The sequence below is a fragment of the Corvus hawaiiensis genome, chromosome 28, assembly GCF_020740725.1.
Source record: "Corvus hawaiiensis isolate bCorHaw1 chromosome 28, bCorHaw1.pri.cur, whole genome shotgun sequence".
NCBI classification, from domain to species: Eukaryota; Metazoa; Chordata; class Aves; order Passeriformes; family Corvidae; genus Corvus; species Corvus hawaiiensis.
Genome location: NC_063240.1, coordinates 4,274,488 through 4,299,850, shown reverse-complemented (window position 1 = coordinate 4,299,850; position 25,363 = coordinate 4,274,488). Strand labels below are relative to the sequence as shown.

Sequence of the window (25,363 nt, the reverse complement as noted above, 5' to 3'; positions counted from 1 at the left end):
CTGCCACATGAAAAAATCAAAGCTGTTATTGTGTTAAATCTTTTTATATTCTCAGTGAACATCTTCGCTTACAGTTAATGCTATAGGATAGGAAAAATCTGATTAATTTTGGACTGAAAGTTTGGTCTGTATGTGTAAGAATATTGTATTTTTTCCTATAGCAGAAAGATTTGCAGCACAGACCTTCTGGATCTCCACAAAGTTCGCCCCAGTGCATTTCCCCAGGTTTGTACTAAAGAATGATTTCTGTGCTCAAGGCTTATCTGTTCGATTGTATTTTTTTTCTTTAATATGTTTTAAAGGCTATACACAGTGTATTATTGAAGTATAGAGAAGGTCTCTTTTAATAAGATGGTTTCATTTTTTTTTCTATTGGGAATGGCTTAGAGGCTCCTAGCAATCTCCTGTGTGTTTTTATCTTTTTATCTTTTTATTTTTCTTTATACCTTCTTGCTGTGTAGCCTCAAAATATCATGGTGAAAAGGGATCAATAAGCTCGTTTTTCATTGATTGTCTATTCTCTGGCCTCTGAAAAGACTAGAACTGTGAACTTTGTTTTACATCAGATTTTCATAATTGTCTATTTAAAACTTGCCTGCAGCTAGTGGTTGCTAGAAATCTCTAAGACAAGCTAGCACTAATGGTCTGAACATAAGTCTTTGTTGAAACAAAGTGAGGAAAAAGGATCTGGAAGAAAAAAAAAAAGCAATAAGAAAGAACATCTGTATTGCAGCATAGGCTTTGAAATATCTTTTTGTTCCTCTAAAAGACCATCCCAGTCACAGGTGTATTAAATGGCATTTTAATTTGTAGATGGTACAAGGTCTGCATTAACAGAGCAGGTGAGTGTCAGAACACAGCTGACTTGGGTGTCTGAGCATCACTCTGGGTGTTTCAGGTACCATTTGCATTGCAAGGTGTCTTCTTCATGCAATGATTCTTCCCAAGAGGCAGCACAGGGGATAATTGTTACAAGGAGATAAGTGGCTGTTTGCATTACCAAGAATGGGTCAGTGCATTTAGGAGACAGTGCAGAGACTAAAATAGGAAGCAATAAGGGCTAATGAAAATGGGAGAAGTTGTCTGTAGGGCTGGTTGGCGAGGAGCTCTGTGGTACCCAGGCTGGCCTGTGTGAGGGGAGCAGCGATCGATGTGGGGCACAGCAGTGTGCAGACAGTGCTAATTGAACTCAGAAAATGGCTTTTGGGCCATGCAGGCTCTGCTAGGCAGACAGTACTCATTTTCCTTAGTCAAAAGCAGAAGCTGGAAATTAAAGGAACAGCTAATAGCCTGGGCATTGTATGTTCTTAGCCACAGCATAATCCTGCAGACTGTAGTGCCCAGCAAAAAATCCCAAAGATACTGTATCAATGTAAAAGAAAAATTCATTTTAAGAGGGGTATAAACTGTGTTGTATGTTCCCATCCCTCTCCCCTTGTTTCGCCTCTGGAGATTTTTTAGATCTGGCCTATCCTTGTGTAACAGAACTTTATGTTCCTGCCTTGTGGAGCACAGAAAGATAACTTGATGGCCAATAATTTCAATGGTTCCCCAAATGGAAACAGAGGGACATTGGTTATTAAGCCTTTGTTTAAGAAATCTGACTTGGCAAGTCTTGCAAATATCTAATTAGTCTCCTTTTGAGGGTTGGAGGTGATGGAAAGGACTCAGTTTACCCAGTCTCTTGTAGACTGACAATGCACTGTGTGTGTAGCCAGGAGGTTTTCAAACCCAAACAGGTTTTGGGAAAGGTATTTTCAGCAGCAAAAGATGTGGTGATATAATTTCTATTAAATGTCATTGATGAAACCTCCCTTGCAGCCCCAAAACATCTTCGTCAATGAAGATGAAATGAGAAACAAGCAGGCATAGAGCAAGGGATATGAAAAAATGTGGAAAAACCTGTTTCATGACAAGAACCACAAATACCTTGATTTAACTGCTTCACTGAGCAAGGCAGAAGTGGGAGAGATAATTATTAGTGAAGGTACACTAAGGAGGGCAGGCTGAAAAAGGGGAACTTTTAGGGATGGGTGGACACCAGTGTTTTTAGTAGAAAAGTGATGCATAAACCTTGTCTGGGCATTGGAGACCCCCTTGAACTGCTACAGCAGCAGCCCCCTGGTCCTGGAGCAGCCTCCTGAACACGGGACTGGGAGGGGGCTGGGTCTGTCCCTGCAGTGACAGAGCCCTGGGTTCAGGATATCCGTGAGATAGCTCCCACTCCCATGTCCTTAAAAGCTCTTTGAAAAAGGGCAGCTACAGACCTTGTCAGGGATCAGTTCTAAAGATTGTCTGGCTGAGTCTTCGTCTTTGACTTCCCTGAAGTTCCTTTTTTAAAAGGATGTATTTTGTCTCCCGTTCCTTATCATTTATTACAGACATTAGTACTAAATAATTGTATCCATTTTTTATAAGTCTATTACAGGCTTCCACGTATTGTCTAATAGTGGTTAAAGTTTCAAATATCTTTCCAGTTCACAGTCTGTCTAGATTTAAAAAGCATTAAAAAGCTGCAGTATTAAAATTAAATTTAGCTCTGGTATCTATTATGTGCAGTGTGTGTGCATGCAGATATAAATCACTGTGAGCAATAAGCATTGCAAAGAACTTGTGGGGTTTTTTCTGTGATCTCTGATTTTTCTTGTTTGCCATGAAATGTTCTGTGCCCTTATACGGTGGGGTGTGAATAATTGTGTGTAGGTTCTGGTGTTTTACTAAAGGAGAAGATACTTTGCAATTTCCACACTAAATGGGCACAGTAGGGACCAATTTCCTGCACTTCAGACCTGCTGATTTAGCCAATACAGTAAGTTAAGTGGCAGCTTTACATTTCTAGAAGGATCACAGGTAGTATAAAAACAGAGCATCTCTGGGGCCACTTTACTGTGCCAGGTCTGAGGGCAGCCAGTGGTGAGCATGGGGAATACAAATTCAAAAAGCAGCGGCAGAAGCAATGCGATACCAGCTCACCCCGAGCTGTCTTTTTGTGGTTCCTTTTCAAGAAAATGGAATGAGAATGTTTTTTTGGACAATGAGCTCCTGACATCCAAGATCCTGTCAGTTCTCCGTCCACATTCCGAGCGAGGGCTGAGAGCAGGCGAGCTGCAGTGCACGCCTCATTTTCTGAGTACCAATTCCATTTTTGCCTCTTTAGCCACTTCTCTGAAGGAGCAGCCCCGAAGTCTTCTCCTGGGACCGGATGGCACCCCAGCACTGTCCCGGAACCTCGGGATGACTATCGCCCAAAGAGGACATTCTCAGCCTTCACTGAACACTGCTGGAGCTGTTAATAAATTTGGGTGAGTAAAATGCTTCTTTTCTAATCCAGCAGCTTCAGCTGCCCCCCACGTCCGCAGCGTGAAAAGAAAAACGAGAGCTCACGTTGTGTTTCCAAGCTCAAAAGAGTTTTATTGAGCTTTTAATGCTGAAAGTTATTTCCCTGAACAATATGCTTTTTTTTTGCTTTTATTTTTTGGCTTTAGTGCCTCTGCCCTGTGTCACAAAAGATAATGTATAAAATAGTGCAGTATTGGAGTGTTTCTGTATAGATTATGGTTTTCATGGATATATTTGTCTTGAGAATTGTTGTGAAATTCAGCGATCTTGTCTGAGTTCAGCTATTCTAGGTTGGGCTGGTGCTGACTGGTGTAGGAGGCAGCAGTGTTTTAAATTGCAGAATACCTTCATTAAAATAGTAGGCAAACTCAAAGCTATCTGCTATTTTAAGTAGCTGTTTACTTTTGATGTGCCCCAGTTATGTTCCCTTCCCAGTGAAAGTGCCCTTTGTACTCTGAACTGGCTGTGGCTTGTCACCAGGTGATGTCCTTGTAAACTGTCATACCAGAAGTTACAAGCTTTGCTCATGCTGCTCTAATTAAACTGCAGTATTTCAGTGTTGGAGTTGCTAAATTGATTTAACTGTTTATAGAGTGCAGTGATATCTTTTATTTATTTATTGCAAGATAATTGTACTATAGTTTAGGAAAGATGCTTGCTAAAGAAGTTGGATTTTTAAAAAAATTTTATTGTTCTGGTCTAATTTCTTTGGCCATTTAGGCTAATTTCAGGAGACATGGATGAAGGGGATTCAGGCTTTATAAAATTTAAGCAGACTTCAGATGACGTTGTCTCACTTGCACCTTCAACAGCAGACTCCATTTTTCTGGAAGGTATGGAATTTTTGTGCTTTTCAGGATTGTTATGCAACTTCTCCCATGGCTTTTAAGGCAGCACCGAGGTGTTTTTACTCTTGTTGTTGTTACTGATGGTAAAGAGGGATATGGCGAGAAGCAGTTTAATAATAGTTGAAATTGAATGTGCTTTTGCTCTAGATGCATATTCTGTGTCCCTCCGGAGTGAAATAGAAACAGATGCTCATGAGTTTGAGGCAGAGTCTTGGAGTGTTGCAGTGGAACAGCCTTATGCAAAAAGGCAAAGGAAAGACGTTATAAAGAGGCAAGATGTCATTTATGGTAAGAGTATTTGTTATTCTTAAAACTTCTTCTGTTTCATAGTGCCACTGTTGTGAAACAAAGCAGAAATAATTTTTGTTGGTTTCCATTTTGACTTGTGCTTGAAAACTAAAATTGAATGAAGATTTTCGCGTCTGTTTACCTGCATTAGTGTGTCTAATTCCTTGTGTGAATGCCTTTAAGCATCCCACGGGTTTCAGTAGGGCTCCCTAAGCAGCAAAGCCCAGCTGTACAATTAGGGAACAGCTCAACTGCTACTGGGAGATGTCCTTAAATAAGTAGGGTCAGTCACTGCTGCGTTGGGACATTAGCAAGGCAAATTTAAGAGCTTCACATGAGTGATGCAAAGACTGTGGTGCAGAAGATGATCATGGCTTTCAGAGCCTGCTCTTCAGTCTCACTGCACAGCATATAAATGACTTTTGATTTTATTTTTGTATTTCCGCTTGCCCAGAGCTAATGCAGACTGAAATGCACCATGTTAGGACACTGAAAATAATGCTGAAGGTGTACTCCAAAGCCATGAGAGAGGAACTGCAGTTCCCAAATGCAATCATCAACAAGCTCTTTCCCTGTGTGGATGAGCTGCTGGAGATGCACGGGCAATTCCTGCTCCAGCTAAAGGAGAGACGAAAGGAATCCTTGGAAGAAGGCAGTGACCGAAATTATATCATCCAGAACATTGGAGACCTCTTGGTAAAACAGGTGTGAATTAAATCCTACCAATGATGTTGACACTATAAAGCTTCTAAAAAGCTACCTGTAAGGGTAGAGTTATGTGATGTAAAGATTTATTTCATCCTGGATTTGTGGTTATCTTCCCAGTTAATGTGAGAGCTTGACTCCCAGGAATATATCTAGTCACAAATAACATGAAATGGTCATTCAGTGTTCTTTGGGCATGTACATATACATGTTGTGGGATATGTGACTTGTTTGGTTCTATTTTTCTTCTATTCCAAGAGTAAAGTAACATGTTCCTGGTGCCCATTCCAAATTTGGCTCTCCTTCAGATAATGCCAAACTTCTTTATTCTGATCTTTTAAAAATACAGTCAGGATCCTTTGAACTCATGGCAGCTTTAGCACCATTCTGGCACGGAGCAGATGCAACAATTTCTATCACATATCATGACCTTTTTTTTTGCCCTTCAACTTTTACAGTTCGCAGACTTTTTAAGTGCAGAGGTCCAGAAATCCTTTTTAAAAGTTCTCATAATGACAACCATCATTTAATATTTGGTTATCTTGTGGTATTCCAAGCCCCCACATGTCACACTGCATAAATCTCTCATTTCTGGTACAGAAGAAATTGAAATACAGGAGAGATGTCTCAGAAATCAGTCACCAAAAAATCATGTTAAACCTGGGGTTTATAGTGGAGTTAGGTTTACTCTGAATGATTCATGTCTTTCATTCTTATATTTCCAATTAGTTTTCAGGTGAAAATGGGGAGAGAATGAAAGAAAAATATGGTGTGTTCTGTTGTGGACACAATGAAGCTGTTAGCCATTACAAAGACCTGCTCCAAAGCAATAAGAAGTTCCAAAACTTAATAAAGGTAAACAGTAACCAGAAGTCTCCTATTCTGACTGTGCAAAATATACTTCACTGCTTTGGGCTTTGTTTTGTACTTGAAGATCCCTCAAATGTGAATGAGCAGGATTAGAGGCATATTCTCATTATTTGGTGGGTTGTAAGCTTCTTGTATTTTAGATCTTTTGAGCTATGTGGAGACAAAACCACAATTAGCAAGTGTTCCATTTGAGGCAGGCTCTTGAGAGCACCTAGGACTGGGGAGTAGAGTATTTGTTCTATTCAGGGCTCTGTCCTGCTGTGTGGCCATCAGGGTAAGTTGGTTTGTTAATAAATTAAATCAATGATAAGTGCTGTTGATGAGCTACTGTAGAAAAAGCAGGCACTCTTAGGTTTTGCTCACGCCATCATCTTTCCAAACCCAGAAGATTGGCTCCAGGGTGGTTTGCTGATCTGCTGCACACTCTAACGTGCAGTTAATAGGAAGGGCTGAAGAGACACGGCCCAAGTGGAAGCTGTAACCTGAATCTCAGATGGCTTTGCAGAGGCCTAAATATTCTCATTTTCCAGTCACCAGTAAGTGATACTGTGTGAACTTTCCAGCATAGCTCTATACTTACAGCTCATCTTAGCCAGGCGCCTTTAAAGTGAGAGCCCTTCACTTTCAAGGAACTAAATAAGTGACCAGAGTTTTAAAATATGTAGTCTCAATCCCTGTAGAGAAAGATCTTGGTACTGTGTTCTCCTGCTGCCAGGTGTGTGCTGTAGCTGCAGTCAGATTAACTTTACAGTCCTCCATTTCTAAACAGGAATGGGTTTCTGTAGGCCAGGCTACTGGGGAACATACAATGGTAAAATAAACATTTAATTTCTTCGTTACTGACCTAATTTGACTGGTAGATGTTTGGGTCTAGTTTTAAAAACACAGTACTTTTCTATGTATTTAAGGTCTGACCCTGTTGTAAAGGTCAGTTAGCAACAGGCAGCCACACAGTTCAGGTTTGGAAGTTTCCCTGATTGACTCCACATTTATTTAACAGTAGTTGAAAACAATACCTAAGATATTTTCCAGTAATAAAAGCAATTTTTTGAATGCTGTCAGCGGTTTTGCTTTAGTAGAAGAGTGCAGCTAATTTCATGGTGCTGTGTCTAGTCTGCAGAAGTGTTTTGGGACAGAAAATACGTGAATGGAGAGGGAGTTAGAAGCACTCTAACCCATTAGATGCGCATGTTAGATGCACAGTGGGTGTGATGAGTTTGTCTTGTTTTCTAGAAAATTGGGAACTGTTCCATCGTGAGGAGATTGGGTGTTCAGGAGTGCATCCTCCTGGTCACCCAGCGCATCACCAAGTACCCAGTCCTGGTGGAACGGATCATTCAGAACACAGAAGGTGGGATGGTTCCTGGAAGCCTCACATTTGTCTGTTGATCCTTATTCTGCCATGTTTTGCATGTTCTTACCTCAGGCAGGCTGGTACCTGCTTTCTCACTTCTCTGGTGGCTGATGATGTTAAATCAGTCTCACCTCAGAGGGTCAGGAGAAGCACAGAATCACAGAATGGTGTGGGTTGGAAGGGACCTTAAAGCCCATCCAGGCAGGGACACCTTCCACTGTCCCAGGTTGCTCCAAACTCCAATGTCCAGCCTGGCCTTGGACGCTGCCAGGGATCCAGGGGCAGCCCCAGCTGCTCTGGGCACCCTGTGCTAGGGCCTCCCCACTCTCACAGGGAAGAATTTCTTCCCAATATCCCATCTAACTCTGCCCTCCTTCGGCTTAAAGCCATTCCCCCTTGTCCTGTCACTCCAGGCCCTTGTAAATAGTCTCTCTCCATCTTTCCTGTAGGCTCCCTTCAGGCCACAATTAGGTCACCCTGAAACTTCTCTTCTCCAGACTGAACAATGCCAATTCTCCCAGCCTTTCCTCAGAGGAGAAGAGCAGCACTTAAAGTCTGCAGCCACAAACCCATAGTAGTTAAACCTGTTGGTTCATTAGGTTTTCAGAGCTTTAGGTTATTATAATTCATTTTTAAACTTAAGCTCTTAGGAAATACTGTTAGATCATCAGTGTGGAGCCCTCATGCTAAAATGTTTGGATGTCTCATGTCTTCCAGAGTTGAAAATGTGACTGACTGCTTCTCTTTTCCTTTAGCTGGAACGAGAGATTATGAAGAGCTGACCCAGGCCCTTGGTTTAATTAAGGACACCATCACCCATGTAGATGCCATGGTAAATGAGTGTGAGAAGGGGCAGCGACTCAAGGAGATCATGCACAAAATGGAGCTGAAATCATCTGGGAAATTCAAGAATGGGCTTTTGTTCCGGAAAGATGACATGAGCCAGAGGCGGCTCCTCCTGGATGGGATGCTGTACTGGAAAGCTGCATCAGGGCGGCTCAAAGGTAAAGCACCAGCAAGGGGAAAAACACAACTGGGAAACAAGATTTATGTTGGTTTTGGTTTTTTTTAGTAACTGTTTATTACTGATCGATTGGGTATAAAATAAGATGACAATAACCTGCTTGTTTAATAGGATATTGGAGGAAATAGCACTTGTTCTATTCTTGGCTTGTCCAATAAGCATCTCTGTAATGGTGCATGATAAGTTCCTTATGCTGTTTGCTTATTATCTGGCTGATCTGCTTCCCAATTCAAGAGGGAGGTCTTCAGATGGATGACAAAGCTTTGAGTCATCCTGACTTAGTCTCCTGTGGAAAGGCATTATCTTGTGCGAGCTCTCCTTCACACTTTGCAAAACCTGTGTCATGTCAGCCCCATGACACTTAATTCTGCATTTGCCAGAAAATCAAAGCAGTGGCCATCAGGGAATATTTGAGCAGTTTCATTGCTCAAGTTTTTAAGGAGAAGCTTCAGTGGCACAGAAAACACAGCCAAGAGTAGGTGGGAACGTGAATGGCTGCAGTTCCAGAAGAATCTGCTGTTGAGGGAGACATGTTCCCTCTGGAGTGCTGGAGTCCTTGTGTAGGATGTCTGTGTGGGTGTTTTCAAGCTTTAAATGAGCTCTGTTTAAATCAGCTGGTTCTGCATGGTGCAGTCTGGTTGGGGACAGCCCAAGTGGAAGGCAGTAGCAGACCCAGTATTGCAAATGTTGACATGCTATTCCCTGGCCTGCAGGAAACATAAGTTAAGGGATTTTTGCATCTGGACTAGTCTTTCTGCTTTAAAATATGACTTACTTACTTTTTTTTTTTTTTTTGTCTCTTTTGTTACTGTAGATATTCTGGCAGTCCTGCTTACTGATGTACTTCTGCTGTTACAAGAAAAGGACCAAAAATACACATTTGCCTCAGTGGTAGGTATTGTTCTCCTTGTTTAACACATGCACTTAGAGGATTTATGAAAGTGACAGTAACTACGGAAGAAGCATGATTAGGGATGTTAGATACTTGTTACAGGAGGTTCAGAAAGAAAATTAGGTGAATAAACCAGCCAGTTATTATAGAATCACTTCTTCTGAAGCCATTCTGGTACTTGTTGAATGAATCCCTTTCTCACTCTCCCAGTGCAAACCAGTATTTCCTTGCACTGGCCAGTTGTAGCTACCACATCTCCCATGGTTTTCCCTGTTTCTCTTCTTGTGCTGTGGCTTTGCCTTTCACTGAACTGTTAGGCTGAGATTTTATACGAGTCATGGACATGGCACATGCTAGAACTGTGCTTTGAAAAACATTTGCAAATAAATGGAATAATCAAACACTTCTGTTTGATGTGCAGGGAAAGAATCTGCCATCTTGGTTAGGGACATGGTAACTGTGTTCAAAGTGCCCTGAGATTTACTGGGGGCAGAGAACTTTCCTGAAATACATGGAATAAGCACTAAATGCACATGTTATTACTGCAGCACTCTAGAACATTCAGTGGATTCACTTGCTTTTCTAGGGTATTTCCACAGGTGTCCTCAGAGAAGTTAATTTGTACATTTTGTCCTGGTCTAGTTCACTGATGGCTGCAGTAGAACCTGTAACAGAGAAACTCTTTTATGTAATTGTTTTCTTGGATGTATTTTTTTTGTCAAGACATTAATATTAGAGCTGAATTCTAATGGCAAAAGCTATTTTGGTGACCTCAGGGCTGTACAAACAACTGCTTTTCAAATTACCCTTCTAATGCAGAACAGAGTGCTGTGTGGTGGATTTTTTTCCCTCTGGAAACGTGCTCTACACTTAGAGTCGGACCAATTTTTTTGCATCTTTGTATGTATACAGCTCATTTGAAATTTAATATCACTTCTCCATAAATAAATCAAGTGAGAGGAGCAAATGGATCTGCTCAGTGATTCTGTTTTTCCAGTGACCTGTGTTCGTGGCTGGAATTGCAGTACAGCTGCTCAGAGAAGCTGGCAGAAGTGGTGTTCCTGGTGTTTGCTTCTTATCATGGCTCTAGATTATTCTGTGAAGGTTCAGCAGTCATGAAGAGCTGCTTTATCCTGGGAAGGAACTTTCTAGGCTGCATATGTTGGAGCTATGCTGTAGGAAGCCTAGAGAGGTTTTTAGTAACTAATACCCCTCCTGTAAATGTGTTTTCACTGCAAGGGCTGACAGCTAATCCTCATTATACAATACACTACCTGTCACCTGGTGTCATTTTTATCAGGGCCTGACACTCTCCAACACCTCTGTTTTATTTCTTTGGTAGTCAACTTAAAACCTCTAACACTTCCTCTTGTTCTCTCCTTTCACTTCACTATGTGTCATTAAGGTTTTTGTTTTCTTTTTCAAATTTTGGGTTTGCCTCCTTTTGAGCAAAATTTTTTAAACCCGTTCTTGACTTCTGGGGCCCAGTGGGAATCTTTAAATTGACACAGGCTTTAATATTCAATCAGGTATCCAGACCTCTTGTTTTGACATGTACATTCTTCATTCCATGTTTTCATTGATGGTAAAAAAAATAACAACATCAGAAGTGTCATGTCAAAAGGTCAGAGTTATCTCATGATGTAACAGCTCCTAGTGGCTCTGGATAAATAGGAAGTGGGGGGAGCTAGGAAACACAATTGCTAAAATACACATATAATGTCCTGCAGTAAATGGTATTTTATTTTACAGGACTCTAAGCCACCAGTTATCTCACTGCAAAAATTGATTGTGAGAGAGGTAGCTAATGAGGAAAAGGCGATGTTCTTAATTAGCGCTTCCTTAAAAGGACCAGAAATGTATGAAATTCACACCAGCTCCAAAGAGGAGAGGAATTCCTGGATGGCACACATCCGCAGGGCTGTGGAGAGGTAAGGGAGAAGGGAAAGCAGGAGGGCCTGATTTCTTGCTTGTCTTCTCTTCACAGGACTCACAGGTGTAAATTTGTCTTAAAAATCCATTTGACTCTCCCTAAACTTTCTTTGTAAGACTTCAGTGTGCAATTCTGTTTGTGTTCATTGGGAAGAAGCCATGATAAAGATGAAATAAAAACCAGTCAAAGACTTAGTTCTGCTTTTATTAAAAAAAAAAAAAAAATTGGTTCACTGATGTCAAATGCAACAGGGCTTTGGAAAAGGGAGAAGATTGACACCCAGGATAAACCACAACTGAGGCAAAAGCTTCAGGTTGAATCCTGAGATGGTTTTAAATTATCTAACATGCAAATCAAACATAGATCTGTCTTTGCCTTTGGACAGCTGTCCTGATGAAGAAGGAGGAACATTTAATGAACCTGAAGCAGAGAGGAGGCTGGCTGAAGCAAGAGCTGCGAAGTTAAAAGATTTTCAGGGTAATGACTTAGTTATATATTGCACAAGCTGCTTCCCAGCATTATTTGTGATTTATGACTGTCAAATTCTTTATCAAGATATGACCGAGTTTCTCCTTCATAAGTCTTTCAAGGTGTTGTAAGACTCTGTAGAAATAGTGGCTAAAGAAGTCTAATAAGCTTTGTCTGCTCCGTAAGTTTCTCCTTAACTGTTAATTATATCTCTGCATTTGATGCTCTGACCATAAAGTGAATGATAATCTCCCAAATTGAACATGGTTCTATGACAGTGACGAGGAAGGCAGGACTGAATTTGTTTCTTCCTTCAGAGCGTTTGAACATGAAAGATGACCTGATTCTGCAAAGTCTCACTGAGAAGCAACAGATTTATCTGGAAATGTCTGAAGTGAATGGCTTTGAAGACCATTCCCAAGGATCCCGAGCCAGGCTGCTTCTTCGGGGGGATATCTCAGAGAATCTGCAAGGAGAGGCGATTTTGAAGTCTGCAGTGACTGAAGGTGAATGGAATGTGGGAATGTGTGGGCATTCACTCAGGTGCTGGGGTGGGGATAAGCACCCAGGATCTAAGTACAGGCCCTGAAAATCGTCCTGTAATAACATAATGCTTTTATGTAACACGGTTCAGACTTCCTCGTTCTCAGAACCAATCTGCAACAAAGGTGAAGTGCATTTGTGGGTTTAGGTGGAAGACCTGCACGGCTTGGATTGCTTTATTTTTAAGGATCAACCAGTGGAATCTTAGGATGAGTCTGTTCAGAAAGGGTAACAGAGTGCTCTAATAATACACAGTCCTGAAATGTAATATTATAGGAGGGTTATCTATTAAAAACAGCCTGTCTAAAGATAGCATGTTTAGAAAGAAAATAAGCCCAAACATAATTTCTATTTAAAAAAAAAAAAAAAAAAGAGAAAACAAACACTTATGGCTTGATAATCAAACTTGCAATTAAGGAAGAGCTCATCTTTATATGAAGAGCCTGTCATCCAGAGCTACTCACAAAGGAAAATTCATCTGTACTGCAGGACATCTCTCAGACTGCCTGAACTTTTAGTGGACTTGATGGTTGAAATGTTTTTTTAAACTCAGTAGTGTGATAACTTGTATTGCTGCATAGACATGGCTGTTTACATGACGTGTTCTCCTCTTCCTCAGCTGAAAATCTCCAGAACTTTATCTTCACTCACTTTGGCAGTGCATCCTGTCAGCCTGAGGATGGCTCTGGGTCAGGACTGCCCCGGAGAGGAGAGACCTTTGGAGGATATGACAGTAGTCCCTCAGTTTCAAGTAAAAGTAAGAAAGGGAACATTCAGCATTTTTATGAGCTTTTTACTGTACAGAGAATAAGAACGAGGAATTGAGGCTCTCATATAAGGAAGCTTCAGAAGGAAGATCAGAGCAAATCTCCAAGAGCAAATCTCCAGCATGTGGTAGTAGCATGTTGGATCTTTTGCTCCTGATACCAACACTAGAGAGCAGAGTAGGGCTCTCAGTGTTATGCTAAGGGCACTACTTTAAGCTGTTCTTTTTAATTACCACAATTCCACACAGATTTCTAATTTTGTTTAAAAAAATAAGCTTGACCTAAAAGCTTAGAAGATCTGAATTCAGCTGTCTGCTTTCGTTATTGAGTCATGAACACTTTTTTCCACTTTGTATCTGCACAGTCACTAGAGGTTTGCTGAATCCTTAGATAATAGAAATTGTCCTTTTGGCACAGATGATTTATCAGTTAATTAATGAAATAAGAGAGAAAACCAGATACTATTTATCTCCATTTTTGCTTCATGCATTAATTGAAAAAGCGAATGGCCTTTATTTCACTGGTTGTTAATCTCTAGAATACTTTCTGTTGTCTCTGAAGGCTCCATACATCTGTCATGTACTTTTTACAACAGGGGGTCCATCTCCCCTTACCTCCTTCCACACTCACAGTGGTGCTGCTGTGACTGGAATATTCCTGATAACCAGTGTTCCATGTCATGAGCTTGCTGATTATTTTCATGCAGACGTTGTGGTTGCTTCACTTAAAATAGTGTAACGTAATTTGAACTTACCCTCCCTATTTATCTTAACCCGGTCTTCTCAAGTTTTTAAACTTTTTTGAGCAGCCCTATGTGTCACTGTTGCCTGATCATCCACTTGGGATCAGCATGGAGAAGCCATGCAGTTGCATTTTGGTTCAAAATCACCATGTTTTTCTGCTTGCTGTGTCACTCACTGAGTTATCCCAGGCCCTGTGCTGATGTGAGCTCCTCATATTCCTCTCCTCTTTCAGGTGGCAGGAAGAACAGTAGTGGTGACCAGAGGCAGTGGGACTGGAGGGGCCCTGCACTGAGTTCAGATGTGCAACTTCATGACCCCTCTTCTGATGCAGAAGAAGGATCTCAAACCGTATGTTGAGCTTATGAGGGATTTAAATGCTTTTCCTTGTGTTCCTCATCATGATAGTGGTGCAGAATAAATCTCACAGAGTTAAAAGTTGTAATAGCTGGCAGGGCTGGACTGAACAGTTTTGTCTGTAAAATTACTTGACTCTATTAAGGATGTATTGTGGGGTGAGTTGGTAGCTCAGCACTTGAGAGGCAAGAATTCAGTTTTCCATTTGCTCATTTGCTGCTGTACCATTAACACAGGCTTTAATCACCACGCTCCTGTTTCCGCTTGGCTTATGAATTCAGTATTTTTGATGTATGTCCTTCAGTGCATGAGAGCAATCCCAGCTTGTTCTGGCAGCACTGCCAGTGCCCAACAAGTGTCCCTAGCACAAATGTTGGTTTTGTCTCCCTTACAGAGTGATGGGACAAGGCTGGATGACAGCAGTGGTTTTCAGCCCACCATAGAGTCTCAGGTATGTTATTTCTGCTGTTAAGAAATCCAGTGGCAGATAGCCATAGTATAATAATAGCAAACCAAACCAAACCACCAAAAACTCAGTGTTTGTAATGTCTCTGGAACCCAGCACATTAACAGCTCACTGGCCAAACTTGCCTCTGAATCCCTGTGAGGGCTGTACCTGTGTAGTGATTCAGTGCTGGGGCATGGGAGGAAGTGATGGTTAAATAGCTCAGGTGAAGAGAAGATGATGAGGACTTCTCTGTGGAATCCCAGGGAGATTTGCTGGGCACTGATTCACATCTGCGCAAGGATAATATACTGAAATTCCTTGTGCCTGCATATTGGCTTTTGCTATGTTAGAGTATTCTGGTGGTCATGCTTCCATTGTGCGTGTTTTTGTACAGATACCATAGATTATTTTCACTGCTTAAAAATTTAAAAAACCAGTCGAATGCCTCAAAACAGAGCTCTGCTCAAGTGCCTAATGTTTGTTTTTCTCCTCTTCAGCTTGTCCAAAGGATACAGACACTGTTACAGTTGCTCTTCAGTCTTCAGGTAAACCCCTGTTTACTATTCAAGAGATTTGTTAGGCAGTAAACATAATAAAATTTATGCAGGTGTGGAGAGGAGCTACCTTGAGAATATCCCCTAAAGCTGGAGTGAAGTGCAGAATTTAGACCTGAGACTCAAGGAAACTGTGCCTGGTATTTCGGAGGAAGTGTTAGAGCTGTTGTCTTAAGTAATGATTTCCTTTTTCCTGCTCACTTAATTCTTTTGCTGCTTTGAGCTCCATCTGCTCTCCGTGCTCACTGTTCATACACATGTGTATATGAATTAGTTGGTTTTGCTTTTACCTTGTAGTCAGCAGTGTTTTGACTGTTTTGATTCAGGGTAACAATTCTAGGTGCAAGAAATGTCCAGTTTGACACACATAAACATAATTTATTTCCTTGACCATCTTCAATGTCATGTCAGTCACCATGGGTTGTACGAGCTGGAATTTAGATCTGCTCTGGAAAACAAAAGACTCTGTGACATAACCTGGTAGATACTGTTGTCTCCTGCTTAGCTGTGCATGTTTTTTGAACCTGGGTGCCTCATGCTGGACTTTTCCCCCCTGCAGGCCGTGATATCTCAGCAGGACAGCTACATCGAGGTGCAGCGAGCCACCATGGCAGACCGGGAGAAGCAGTACCGGCTGCAGTCCACCCGAGGGAATCTGCTGCTGGAGCAGGAGAAGCAGCGGAACTTCGAAAAGCAGAGAGAAGAACTGATGAACGTCCAGAAGCTCCAGAGCCAGCTGAAGCTGGATCAGCAGCGCCTGGAGCGGGAGAGGAGCCGGCAGCAGAGGGAATTTGAACTCACGGAAGCGCGGCTGCAGGAGCGCGCGGAGGAGATGCGGCAGCTGCAGGAGAGGCTGAGCCAGGACAGGGAAGAGCTGGAGAGGCAGAGGGAGGCCTATCAGCATGACCTGGAGAGGCTGCGGGAAGCCCAGAGAGCTGTTGAGAAGGAGAAGGAGCGCCTAGATCAGCAAAAGAAGCTGAAAAAGCAGAACACGGTGTCAGGCACCTTCTCTCCAGAAATGGGACAGGTGAGGGATTGGCTTTCTCAGAGTTTTAGTCCTATTAATCCTCTTGCTTCTGGATGAAGGTTGCTCTTGTTGCAGCATCAACCTGTTTTTGCCTTTTCACTGGGCTCCTGGAACCATCAGCTGAAGTAGCTGGTGATGGCTGCTCTGAGAGATCAGAGCGTGGCAGTTTCCCAGTGTCTGTGAAGTTCCACCCAAATGTCTGGCAATGAGAATACTTTTTAAAAAGATAGAAATGGAGAATAATGAGAATAATTATTCCCCAATAAATGGAGAATATTTTCAGTTGTGGCTGACTGAGCAGTTTTCAAATTCAGGAACTGTCCTGTTGCAGGCAAGTGATTGCAGAAGCTGTGCTTCATCAACAGCATTTTGTACAGTTGATTTCTAAAAACATTTCTTGTATTTGAAAATAGAAATTTGGAGGTCTGATTAAATTGGTTCATTGAAACTTTCTGAAAGTCCTGCTTTCTCTCTGCACTGTTACCACCCAGTGCAGTCTGCTCTTTCCTAGGTGCAATATTAAGCAGTTTGGAGCTCCTGAGGTTCTTTTCCGTGTCCCAGGGACTTAGACTCTTGCTCTTCTTTCTGTTCCCCAGCAAGCTTTAAGCTTTGTCTGCCCTGTTCTGCTTTGCACTAGGAAGTGCTTCATGCTCTCAGGGCTGGGGGTGGTCTCTCCTCATTTTGCTGGAGAGGATGAAAATCCCTATTTGATTTAGAATGCCTTTTTCCTCTTGCAGAGCCAGATGATCAGTCATTCCATCAGCTTCAACGGAGAAGGGGTGGAACCGTCTCCAGCTGGCTCCAAATCCTCGGTGAGAGTGAGCTCGGTGGCCGGGCTGGAGTACCTGGAGCGGCCGGACCTGGTCCGCAGGGACAGCACCACCCTGGAGAACCGGCCCTCCCTGAAGAACGAAGTGCCAATACATCTCCTGAGTGCAACCAACCAGATACAGAAACCAGCTGCAGTCCAGCAGCAGATCCCCACCAAGCTGGCCACCTTCACAAAAGGAAGCAAGGAGAAAGGTGGCAAGAACAAAGCATCTCATAGGACAGACAGTTCAGGTATGTGTGATTTTAAGTCTGTTTAAATGCATTTGTGATCTCCACCAGGATCACAGGGAGACAGAACACTGCAGTTACACCTCTGTATGGAACCCAGAAATTAATATGCTACAAGTTACTAGTGTGTTTGCTGCAGTTAAAATCTCTTAACCCTTTAAAATCCTGTTAGGAGTTAACATGCCTGTACTATTTAAACTGGAAACATAACCCAAAGGGATAATGTTGAAAACAGAGTCATGTATTCCAACACAACAGAATGGTGGTGAGAGGTTCTAAACCTGGATGTAAAATCATCTTGTCTAACTGTAGTGTTAAAGGAAAAGAGCAAAAGCAAAAAAAAAAAAAAAAAAAAAAAAGCTGTTGTGCATGAGTAAAATGTTTTGAGGCTGGCTTAGCCTTTTCTTACTCTGTCCAGGGTTGTAGTGACATTGAATGCAGTGCTTTTCTTAGCACCAGTCAGTCATTAAATACAGATCTCCAGGCCAAAACTGAGATGCTGTGTGTGTTGTAGACTTAAAAGGGGATAATTTTGTCACAAATAGAAGCAAGTAAAAATGCAGTCACCCTGTCCTGGTGTAAATTCTGCTTCTAACTGCTGGGTACTGGAGTAGTGATCTTTGCCAATGACAGACACACTAAAAGCCACTTTATCTCTGCCACTTAAAGTAGCCCCACTGCCAGCTATGGGGAATGGCCTGTAATTTTAAGTTACAAAATTATCTTTTTAGCATTTTGCTGGATTCAGACTTGGCAGGCTTGTCCATCACTCTGCACTGCTGCGGAGGACTCGGGGCCAAACCTGACAGAGAGAGCAGGGGGAGTGGCTTTGGCACTTTGCAGAAACATCTGTCTCTGTCGTGCTTAAAGTTTAGTGCCTTTGCAAACTTGCTTATGGTTTTGCACATAAATGAAGCCTGTTTCCTCTTACCCTGCATACCAAATGCTGGTAAAATAAAGTTCTAATACCACATCTCCCCATGTTTATTTTTAATAGCTCTTACATAATGGTCTCTGCAGTGGAAATGGACTTAATAGTGTTTTTCTGTAATTTATATGAAAGGTATAAACCAAAAATATATTGGTCTCTATTCTCTTGTGAGCATTAGTGGGCTTCATGCTTGTTATGCCCATGTGTAGATCTTAGAATAAAATGGAACAAAACTTTCTGTACCAGAGGCAAAATGCTGTGTATTGAATTTGGGGTTTGTGACATGAGGTATGTGTACTGAAGGAGGGTTCTTTAGATCCAGAATAGCCATTTCATGAACTGCTTTCATTGTTGAAACTAAGAAACTGAGAGGCTGTAACACCAGAATCAGTGGGCTGTGCTGCTGAGCAGCTGTGAGACAGATGGAGAGCAGAGACAAAAGTTCATCACAACTCTGCGTGTTAGAAGTAGCACAAATGGTCATTTGCTATTTGAATGCTACAGACAAAGATTTATTTTTTCTCTCTGCTGTGCTTGATACTGGGTTTTAAATCTGAGATTGTCAGGGTCTGCCAGTAACTGAGCTAGAAGTCTCAAGGAAGAAAAAAGTATTCATAGTTTAAACAGCTGAAGAGAAAATTTAAGTAGGACCAGTTCTTTGTGGTTTTGCAGCTTTCTTGAGTGTGTAGAGGTGTCAGTACAGTGGCCCCAGCATGAAATAGTGATGTTTGTGAAGTGCTGCTTGCCTCAAATACTAATTTATAAAATATTTTCTTTAGCCTCTGTTGATCAGAAGCAGCTGCTTCCCCCCAGGCTTGTTGGACGAGAGGAGGCTGTCCTGAGAGGCAGGCGGTCAGCAAGTCCATCCCTCCCAAGCAGCCAGACCCCTGCATTCCAGCCAGGTATGCCTTGGCCAACTTGCCTATCCATGGGTATGCCTCAGGCACTCTCTGCAGTGTCATGAATATGTCTTCTTCCATTTTTTTCCCCCTCTAGAATTGTATGGCCCTACAGATGCTCAGCCAGAAGCACTTTCATCTGCCTCAGCGAACCTCTTCAAGCCCAATAACATTCAGGTTCAGCCCCTGGTGCCCTCTCAGCCCAGTCTGTTGAATGTGCAAGATGATACCAGCAAAGAAGATGTCATTTTCTTCTGATTGTTTCCATTTGAAGATGAATCTCCTGACACACTGTTTCAAGAACTCAGGCCCCAGTGTGCACCGTGATGGAGACCCGACATGGATGTCTTCTGATCCCTGCCCAGTTACTACTAGCAAGGACCAGACCAGGAGCACTGTCCTATTTTGTTGGCTTCTCTGCCAACAGCTCAGAATGAGGGCACAGTAGTAACAATTTGCTTTTAAATTCTCCAGTGTGTTGACACATGGCATGGGTGTATCAATTCAGAGCATGTTAAAATTCTGACATTTATTGTAATGTGCTCTTTTTGGAGAATGTAACTGTTCATGGGCACCATCTTGTAAATTGTTATTGGTGATGTTGAACCACCCAGATTTTTGTGTAAAAAGTTTTAGTAGAAGGCCCAAAAATGGCTGCAAATTTTTAAATCTGTTTTCCCAGGTCCAGGTCAGTAATGGGTTGTGTGTTGGTAACCAGGTGACAGCAAGCCAATCCCCTCCCAGCCAGGTGTGCCAGGCACTGTGAACCCAGTGGCACAAGCCCCGTGGCCAGGTACAGTGGAAGAGAAGGTAAGGTGAGCTTCTGACAGTGTCTTCAAGGGGCAGGAGCTCCACCTTTTCATGAAGGAGAAGGGTTGGACGTGTGAGAATTCACAACGATGATGAAGAAGTGGACTGAATGCACATTTCATTGGCCACCAGCGTCACTGGCATCCTGTCTCCTTGTTGGGGACAGCAGTACAGGTTCCCAAACTCATGAGTTGGTTCAGAATGAACTTAGAGACTTGGATTTTGTTCTTTGCTGAAGACATGTCTAAGAAGCATTTGAATGCAGTAATTTATTGTCTTGTTTAATCCTGTTTTCTGCATCTTTTGTTCGTCTGTTAATTTGTTGGGACTTTACTCCCAGTACCAGAAGATATCAAAGCTGCTGTTACTGCAGAGACTTCTCTGCAGCATCGTGTTAGGAAGGAAGGGAATAAGAACTGTTTGGTTTTAAAATTAAAAATAACTATTAAAAAAAATACTCTTAGCTAAACCTGTGTTTAGCTGCTTTCAGCTAAACCAGCTTTGATACCTCTTGTGAAATGGGTCAGTTCTTGATCATGGAATGGTGATGACATTAAGTGTTCTGCTGAAAAGGCATTATTTCCCTTTGTAGTAATTTGCACAGTTGTTTTGTGTTGTGTTTTTCACTCTGTGTCTCGGATTCTTTTCCCACCCTCACCCAAGGATGTGTGTTCTGGTATATGTTGAATGTGACTGGTCAGATAATGATGCACAGGAGAGATTGTTTAGGGGTATTGTTAAAGAATTAAAGAAATCAGGATCTTGAAGCTTAAAAACTTGGATTAATACCTTTCAGGACATGATTGATAATAGCTTTTTTTAATATGTTGAACTGATTTAAAGTGATTTTTAGAAGCAGTGGATGGAAGGCCTGGTCAGTTCTCCATCCAGTCTCATGACAATGGATCCAGTGGCTGTTTGCCAGTCTCCTCAAATCACTGAGTTGTCCCTGTGATTAGGCCCTGTGTGATGTTAGTGTAACTTCTCTTTGCTTGAGTTTTAAAATTACTTCAATAGTTACAGTGCAAGAAACTTTATCAATTTTCAGCAGAAAACACAGCAGTTTATATTTTCAAGTGGTGATAATTTGGGTTATTGCTTTCAGACGAGAAATTGAAAAACCCAAATTTACTGGTTGGGAAATATAAGCTACAAAATACTGAATAGGTCTTGGGGACAAGCACTCCTGCTGGAACAGTTCTTGGATTTAAGGGTCTTTTTCTTAGCTGAGTGGTGCTGGTGCAAACCTGAGGCAGTGGCACTGAGTTCAGTGAGAGGAAACTCCAAACTGTCTGGCTTGTTACCAGATTGGGGATGCTCTCCCAGCCCCCAACAAGTGAAATTGGACACATTTCACTTTAATACCAAATGACTGCTTGGTAAATCATCAGCATTGCAGAACCTGGAGTGATTGTCAGCAGGAAAGAGTGTGGGACTGTTCCACGTGGTGATTTGGTGTTGTTGGGATACCGTATCTTCAGTGGTTAGAACAGAGTTCCACTCCATATTCAGTATTTGCATTCCAAAAAGTTAGTTTGGAATGGAGGGGACTTCTTAAAATCAGTGTAATTCCTGATCAGTGCAGCAGTGTGGGATCCAGCAGCTCTGTAGGACTGGCACTGATTTTTCCATCGGGTGATGTGCAGACTCCAGCCACCTCTGAGCCCCTGTAATTTCCCCTGGAAGCATACAGCAAAGCAGCAGGAATGCACAGTATGTTCCTTCTTTTGTGCTGTGGTTTGGGCCACTCCTCATGAAAACTATGCCCCCATTGCCTTAAATGACCAGGTTTTTAGGAGTTTTAGCCTAAAGCTAAGTTGCATCAGTGGAGTAAACCATCTCGGCCAAAAAGGGATGTCAGTTGGGGTGCTTGGAAGCAATTTTTGGAAACATTTATTTAGGTTTATTTTGTGCCTGTCCTAAAGTATGGGAGGGAGTGTTGGAAGGGCTGGAGCAGCTCGTTGGCTGCTTTCTTCTTCTGTGCAATGGACGAATTTGAATATAGAACAGTGACATGTGGAAAATAAAGTCTGCAGTGAGGTCCCATTTATTTTAATGTTTTAACTTAAACATAACTTTTTTAATACTTCTTGTCAGCAGTGCTTGAAATAAGTTTTGGCTGTTAACAAGTGGACCCGAGCCCGTGACAGGCCAGGCTGTTGGTCCAACACCCCAAAAGCTCCTTGGAATATGGGTCTTCAATCTGGAACTGAGAAATGATCTTAGAAGTCATTCTCTGTCCTCAGTACACGTGTCTGGCTGCAGCTGCCTTTATGAAACCTGTTTGCACCCTGAGTAAGAGACGGTGTCTTCTGTGACTTGGGTCAGCCTGGAGAAGGTTTTGGAATTAGCAGGTGCTGTGATACCTCATTGCTAGTGCAGGGTCACCCTACCAGAGTGTGGGCAGGGGATCTGTAGAAGGCTGAGGGAAGCAAGTGAATTATTTTCTTTTAATGAATATGACTTTCTTTAAATGAATCATGGGTCTCTTCACTTGTGCAAAGCTGAATCTGTGAAATTGTTACTGAATCACTCCAGTTGAGTGAACTGGTTTTGGACTCTTCACTCAAATCTTGTTCCTAGAAAAATAACTGTTCTCGGTGAATTAGTTTGCAAAGTACTGCTGTGTCCTAAGTAACCTGCTCTTGATTCTGAGTCACATCCTTCCTATTGGACTTTTTGATCACTTCAGATAAAACTTTCCTTTTAAGTGATTTCTGAGGATTAGACAGTTCAAAATTCTGTGCCTCCCAGGTGCCTTTTGGCTTCTCTCTGAGCTGGGGTGTGGAGGAAATGCCAGCACGAGCTTTGAACTGCCGCCGTGTTTGCTTGGTGTCACAGCCTTAAAATTATCAGCATGTTTGTCCTTCAGTATTGTGATGTTGCAATGTAGAGGCTGTTTCTATGGTTCTGATTTCAATTTGAACTCTGGTGTTAAGGAGGCTTCCTCTTTCTCTTCCCATCTGGAATGTGGTCACTCCATACTCCAGGCTGAGGATGCCTCCGTGGCCACTAGTGCTGAGCACAGCTGCCCTGTGTGTGTTGTGGATGCTTCCCTAGTTTTAAACTGTGCTGTCTGTGGGTTGTAGCTGTGGCATGTCCCACGAATTGAGATCGCTGATCATCCCCCAGCGTGAGGCAGAAGAATTGGTGTTCCTAGAGACGCTTGCTCATCCAGGTACTCGCCTTCCTGCACAGCTAGGAGTCATTCTAAATAATTTGCAGGCAGTTTTGTCTTTCTGAGTAGTAGTCAGATGATTCTGCATACATGGAGCTTGGTGTTTGTCATTTGCATTTACAATGAGAGTCGAAACTTAAACTAGGAAAGGGTTAAAAATACTTATTTCATTTTAATTCTAACTCTGCGGAATGGGAGCTGAGGCTCCCCGGTGCTGCTCAGTGGAGTCCCTGTGTGTTGTGCCCCCCCATGCAAGGGAGTTTGGAGATTTTGTTGTCTTCCCCAGCAGTTCTCACATTTACCAGGAAACAGATCTGCATGCCAGGTTACACAAGTGCTGTAGGCAAAGCAAAGCCTTTCCCCTGCTCTCTCTTCGAGACCAGACCCAACATCTTCGTAACCACTGGCGACTTCATCATCCACCATCAGCACGTTCCTCTTCAGACAGCATCTGTGCGAGCTCTGGTTCATAACATTTGTGCCATGTTTATAAATCAGTTTTTTATATTTTTGTACTGAAAGAAATTGGAGCACTTTAGAAAAGTTGATTTCAAATTCCATTTCTGTCTGTACCCAGAAGGAGATCTCTCATGGGTGTAGATCCTGTTGGCATAACTGCGTGCATCTCACTCAGAGCTGTGAACTCTCTTGACACTCTTTAGTCTTAGGTCTGGTTTCTAGGCCCACCTTGCACTGTAAAGATTTAATAAATAATCATGGTCCATGGTTAAATTGACCATTTTGTTGGGGAAGAGTTTGGTTTTGTTTTTTCGTTAGGGTGTAAACATTGTAAATATTTCCTTTACTGTTGATACTGCAGTAGCAACATCTTTGTAGTCTTTATTTTATTTGTAAAGTTGATGGTTAAATGTTAATATTCTGTTGAATTGTGCACTCTTGATTAATTGTAAACATGATCTTAGCACACCAAATGATGATTTTTACAATGATTGCAATGTTTCTCCACTGAAGGATTTCAGAGCTGCAATAGGACTGAAACCAACTTCTAGCAATAAAAAAAAAGAACATTTAAAAGCTGTCTGCATTTATATCTATATAATTATTTACTGTTTTCTATTTGAATGAAGATCAAAGCAGCTGCCACTTCTCACGTGCTGCTCATTTTCTAGCCTGGACAGAAATATGTGCCACAGGAACAAAACTCTGACAGCTTTCCAAAAGAGAGGACGGAGCACAGGAGGTGTTCAGTGCAGAGTACAAATAGCTGCAGCCCTTGGCAGTGAGTGAGGTGAACACCTGAGGGAAAGATCAGCTGCTCCCAAACATCTGAACTCCACTGGTGAGAGCGAGAACTTGGTTAAGTTGCGTTCATTAGCGTGGAGGTGCTTTGCATGGTGCCAGCCTGAGACATGCCTGGCTCTGTCCCAGGCAGTATCGGTTCCCACTTGGAACAAGGATAACAAAAATAGAAACTTTCTCCCTAGTGCTCGTGCCAGTTTGGCAGCCCTCGCTGCCAGCACCATCCCATAGCCTCTGGCTGGGGCTGCTCTTCCCAGCTCTGCAGCAGGCTGAGCTTCCTGGTGAAATCCCCGCTGGTGGCACAGCTGGCAAGTGAATCCAAGAGCTGCAACCTCCAATCATTTCTAGAGAGGAGAACAGATGCAAAAACAGGGAGACAGTGGGAGAACTGGGCCTTGGATTGGTGCTTTCAGGGAAGAGGGGAGGGTTTCATCATCGGAATCCTGCGCTGCTGCCAGGGGTGAGGAGAACCCTGAGCCAGGGCTGGTGGCAGTTCCAGTGCCTGTCACTGCCTTTGGGGCTTATCAAAGGAGCTTGTGGGGACCCTGGGTCTTTGTGTGCAGGAGTCAGTAAAGGAAGCCAGCATTTGTCAGCCTCTGAAGTGCATGTGACATCTGGGTTGCGACACAAACTGGAACTCCACTGGAAAAACAAAATTTTTTCTACTTTTCCACATACATAAATAATCAAAGACTTCTAGGCAGACCAGTGTTTAGAATTTGGTCTTTATGGGAACTAAGAGGCTGTCATGTGAGAGAATGACGTCTCAAATGTGTGTGTGTACAAGCTTTTGCTTGTGCTCCTTTTAGGAAAATATTTCTTCCATCTATGGAGCTCCCGGGAGCCAAGCCACAGTGTCCGCTGGAGATCAGTCACTGCCTCTGTGCTTCCAGACCTCGTGTCTGTGTCACCACAGCAAGGCCAGTCACTCCAGGTCCATTTCTAAATATTTTTTGGCAGCAAGAAATGGAATCAAAGTGGTTTTGTGGGGGACAGCAGAGGGGGACAGTCTAGAAGAAAAGCTAAGAGGAGCTGCCTTTTTCATGTCAGACCTGTAGGAATTGTTTCT

The 25,363-nt window shown here is 42.5% G+C and overlaps 1 protein-coding gene across 6 annotated transcripts in view; it reads left to right on the top strand.

Moving 5' to 3' along the window:
• ARHGEF18 (Rho/Rac guanine nucleotide exchange factor 18) overlaps positions 1-24,069 on the top strand; it is a 50,783-nt gene extending 26,714 nt beyond the window's left edge. For 3 of the 6 annotated variants that reach the window (XM_048287789.1, XM_048287786.1, XM_048287791.1), the window contains 20 exons: positions 162-225; positions 3,158-3,302; positions 4,060-4,172; positions 4,335-4,475; positions 4,930-5,180; positions 5,910-6,035; positions 7,284-7,401; positions 8,160-8,408; positions 9,243-9,319; positions 11,073-11,251; positions 11,639-11,730; positions 12,039-12,227; positions 12,884-13,021; positions 14,007-14,122; positions 14,523-14,579; positions 15,074-15,121; positions 15,690-16,157; positions 16,895-17,219; positions 18,927-19,049; positions 19,144-24,069. In XM_048287789.1, coding sequence (XP_048143746.1) covers positions 162-225; positions 3,158-3,302; positions 4,060-4,172; positions 4,335-4,475; positions 4,930-5,180; positions 5,910-6,035; positions 7,284-7,401; positions 8,160-8,408; positions 9,243-9,319; positions 11,073-11,251; positions 11,639-11,730; positions 12,039-12,227; positions 12,884-13,021; positions 14,007-14,122; positions 14,523-14,579; positions 15,074-15,121; positions 15,690-16,157; positions 16,895-17,219; positions 18,927-19,049; positions 19,144-19,304 — 3,180 coding nt within the window. In that variant the 3' untranslated portion in view covers positions 19,305-24,069. The remainder of the gene's footprint in view (positions 1-161; positions 226-3,157; positions 3,303-4,059; positions 4,173-4,334; positions 4,476-4,929; positions 5,181-5,909; positions 6,036-7,283; positions 7,402-8,159; positions 8,409-9,242; positions 9,320-11,072; positions 11,252-11,638; positions 11,731-12,038; positions 12,228-12,883; positions 13,022-14,006; positions 14,123-14,522; positions 14,580-15,073; positions 15,122-15,689; positions 16,158-16,894; positions 17,220-18,926; positions 19,050-19,143) is intronic. The other 3 variants (XM_048287787.1, XM_048287792.1, XM_048287788.1) reach the window with 2 other exon arrangements.
• The last annotated feature ends 1,294 nt before the right edge of the window (positions 24,070-25,363 follow it).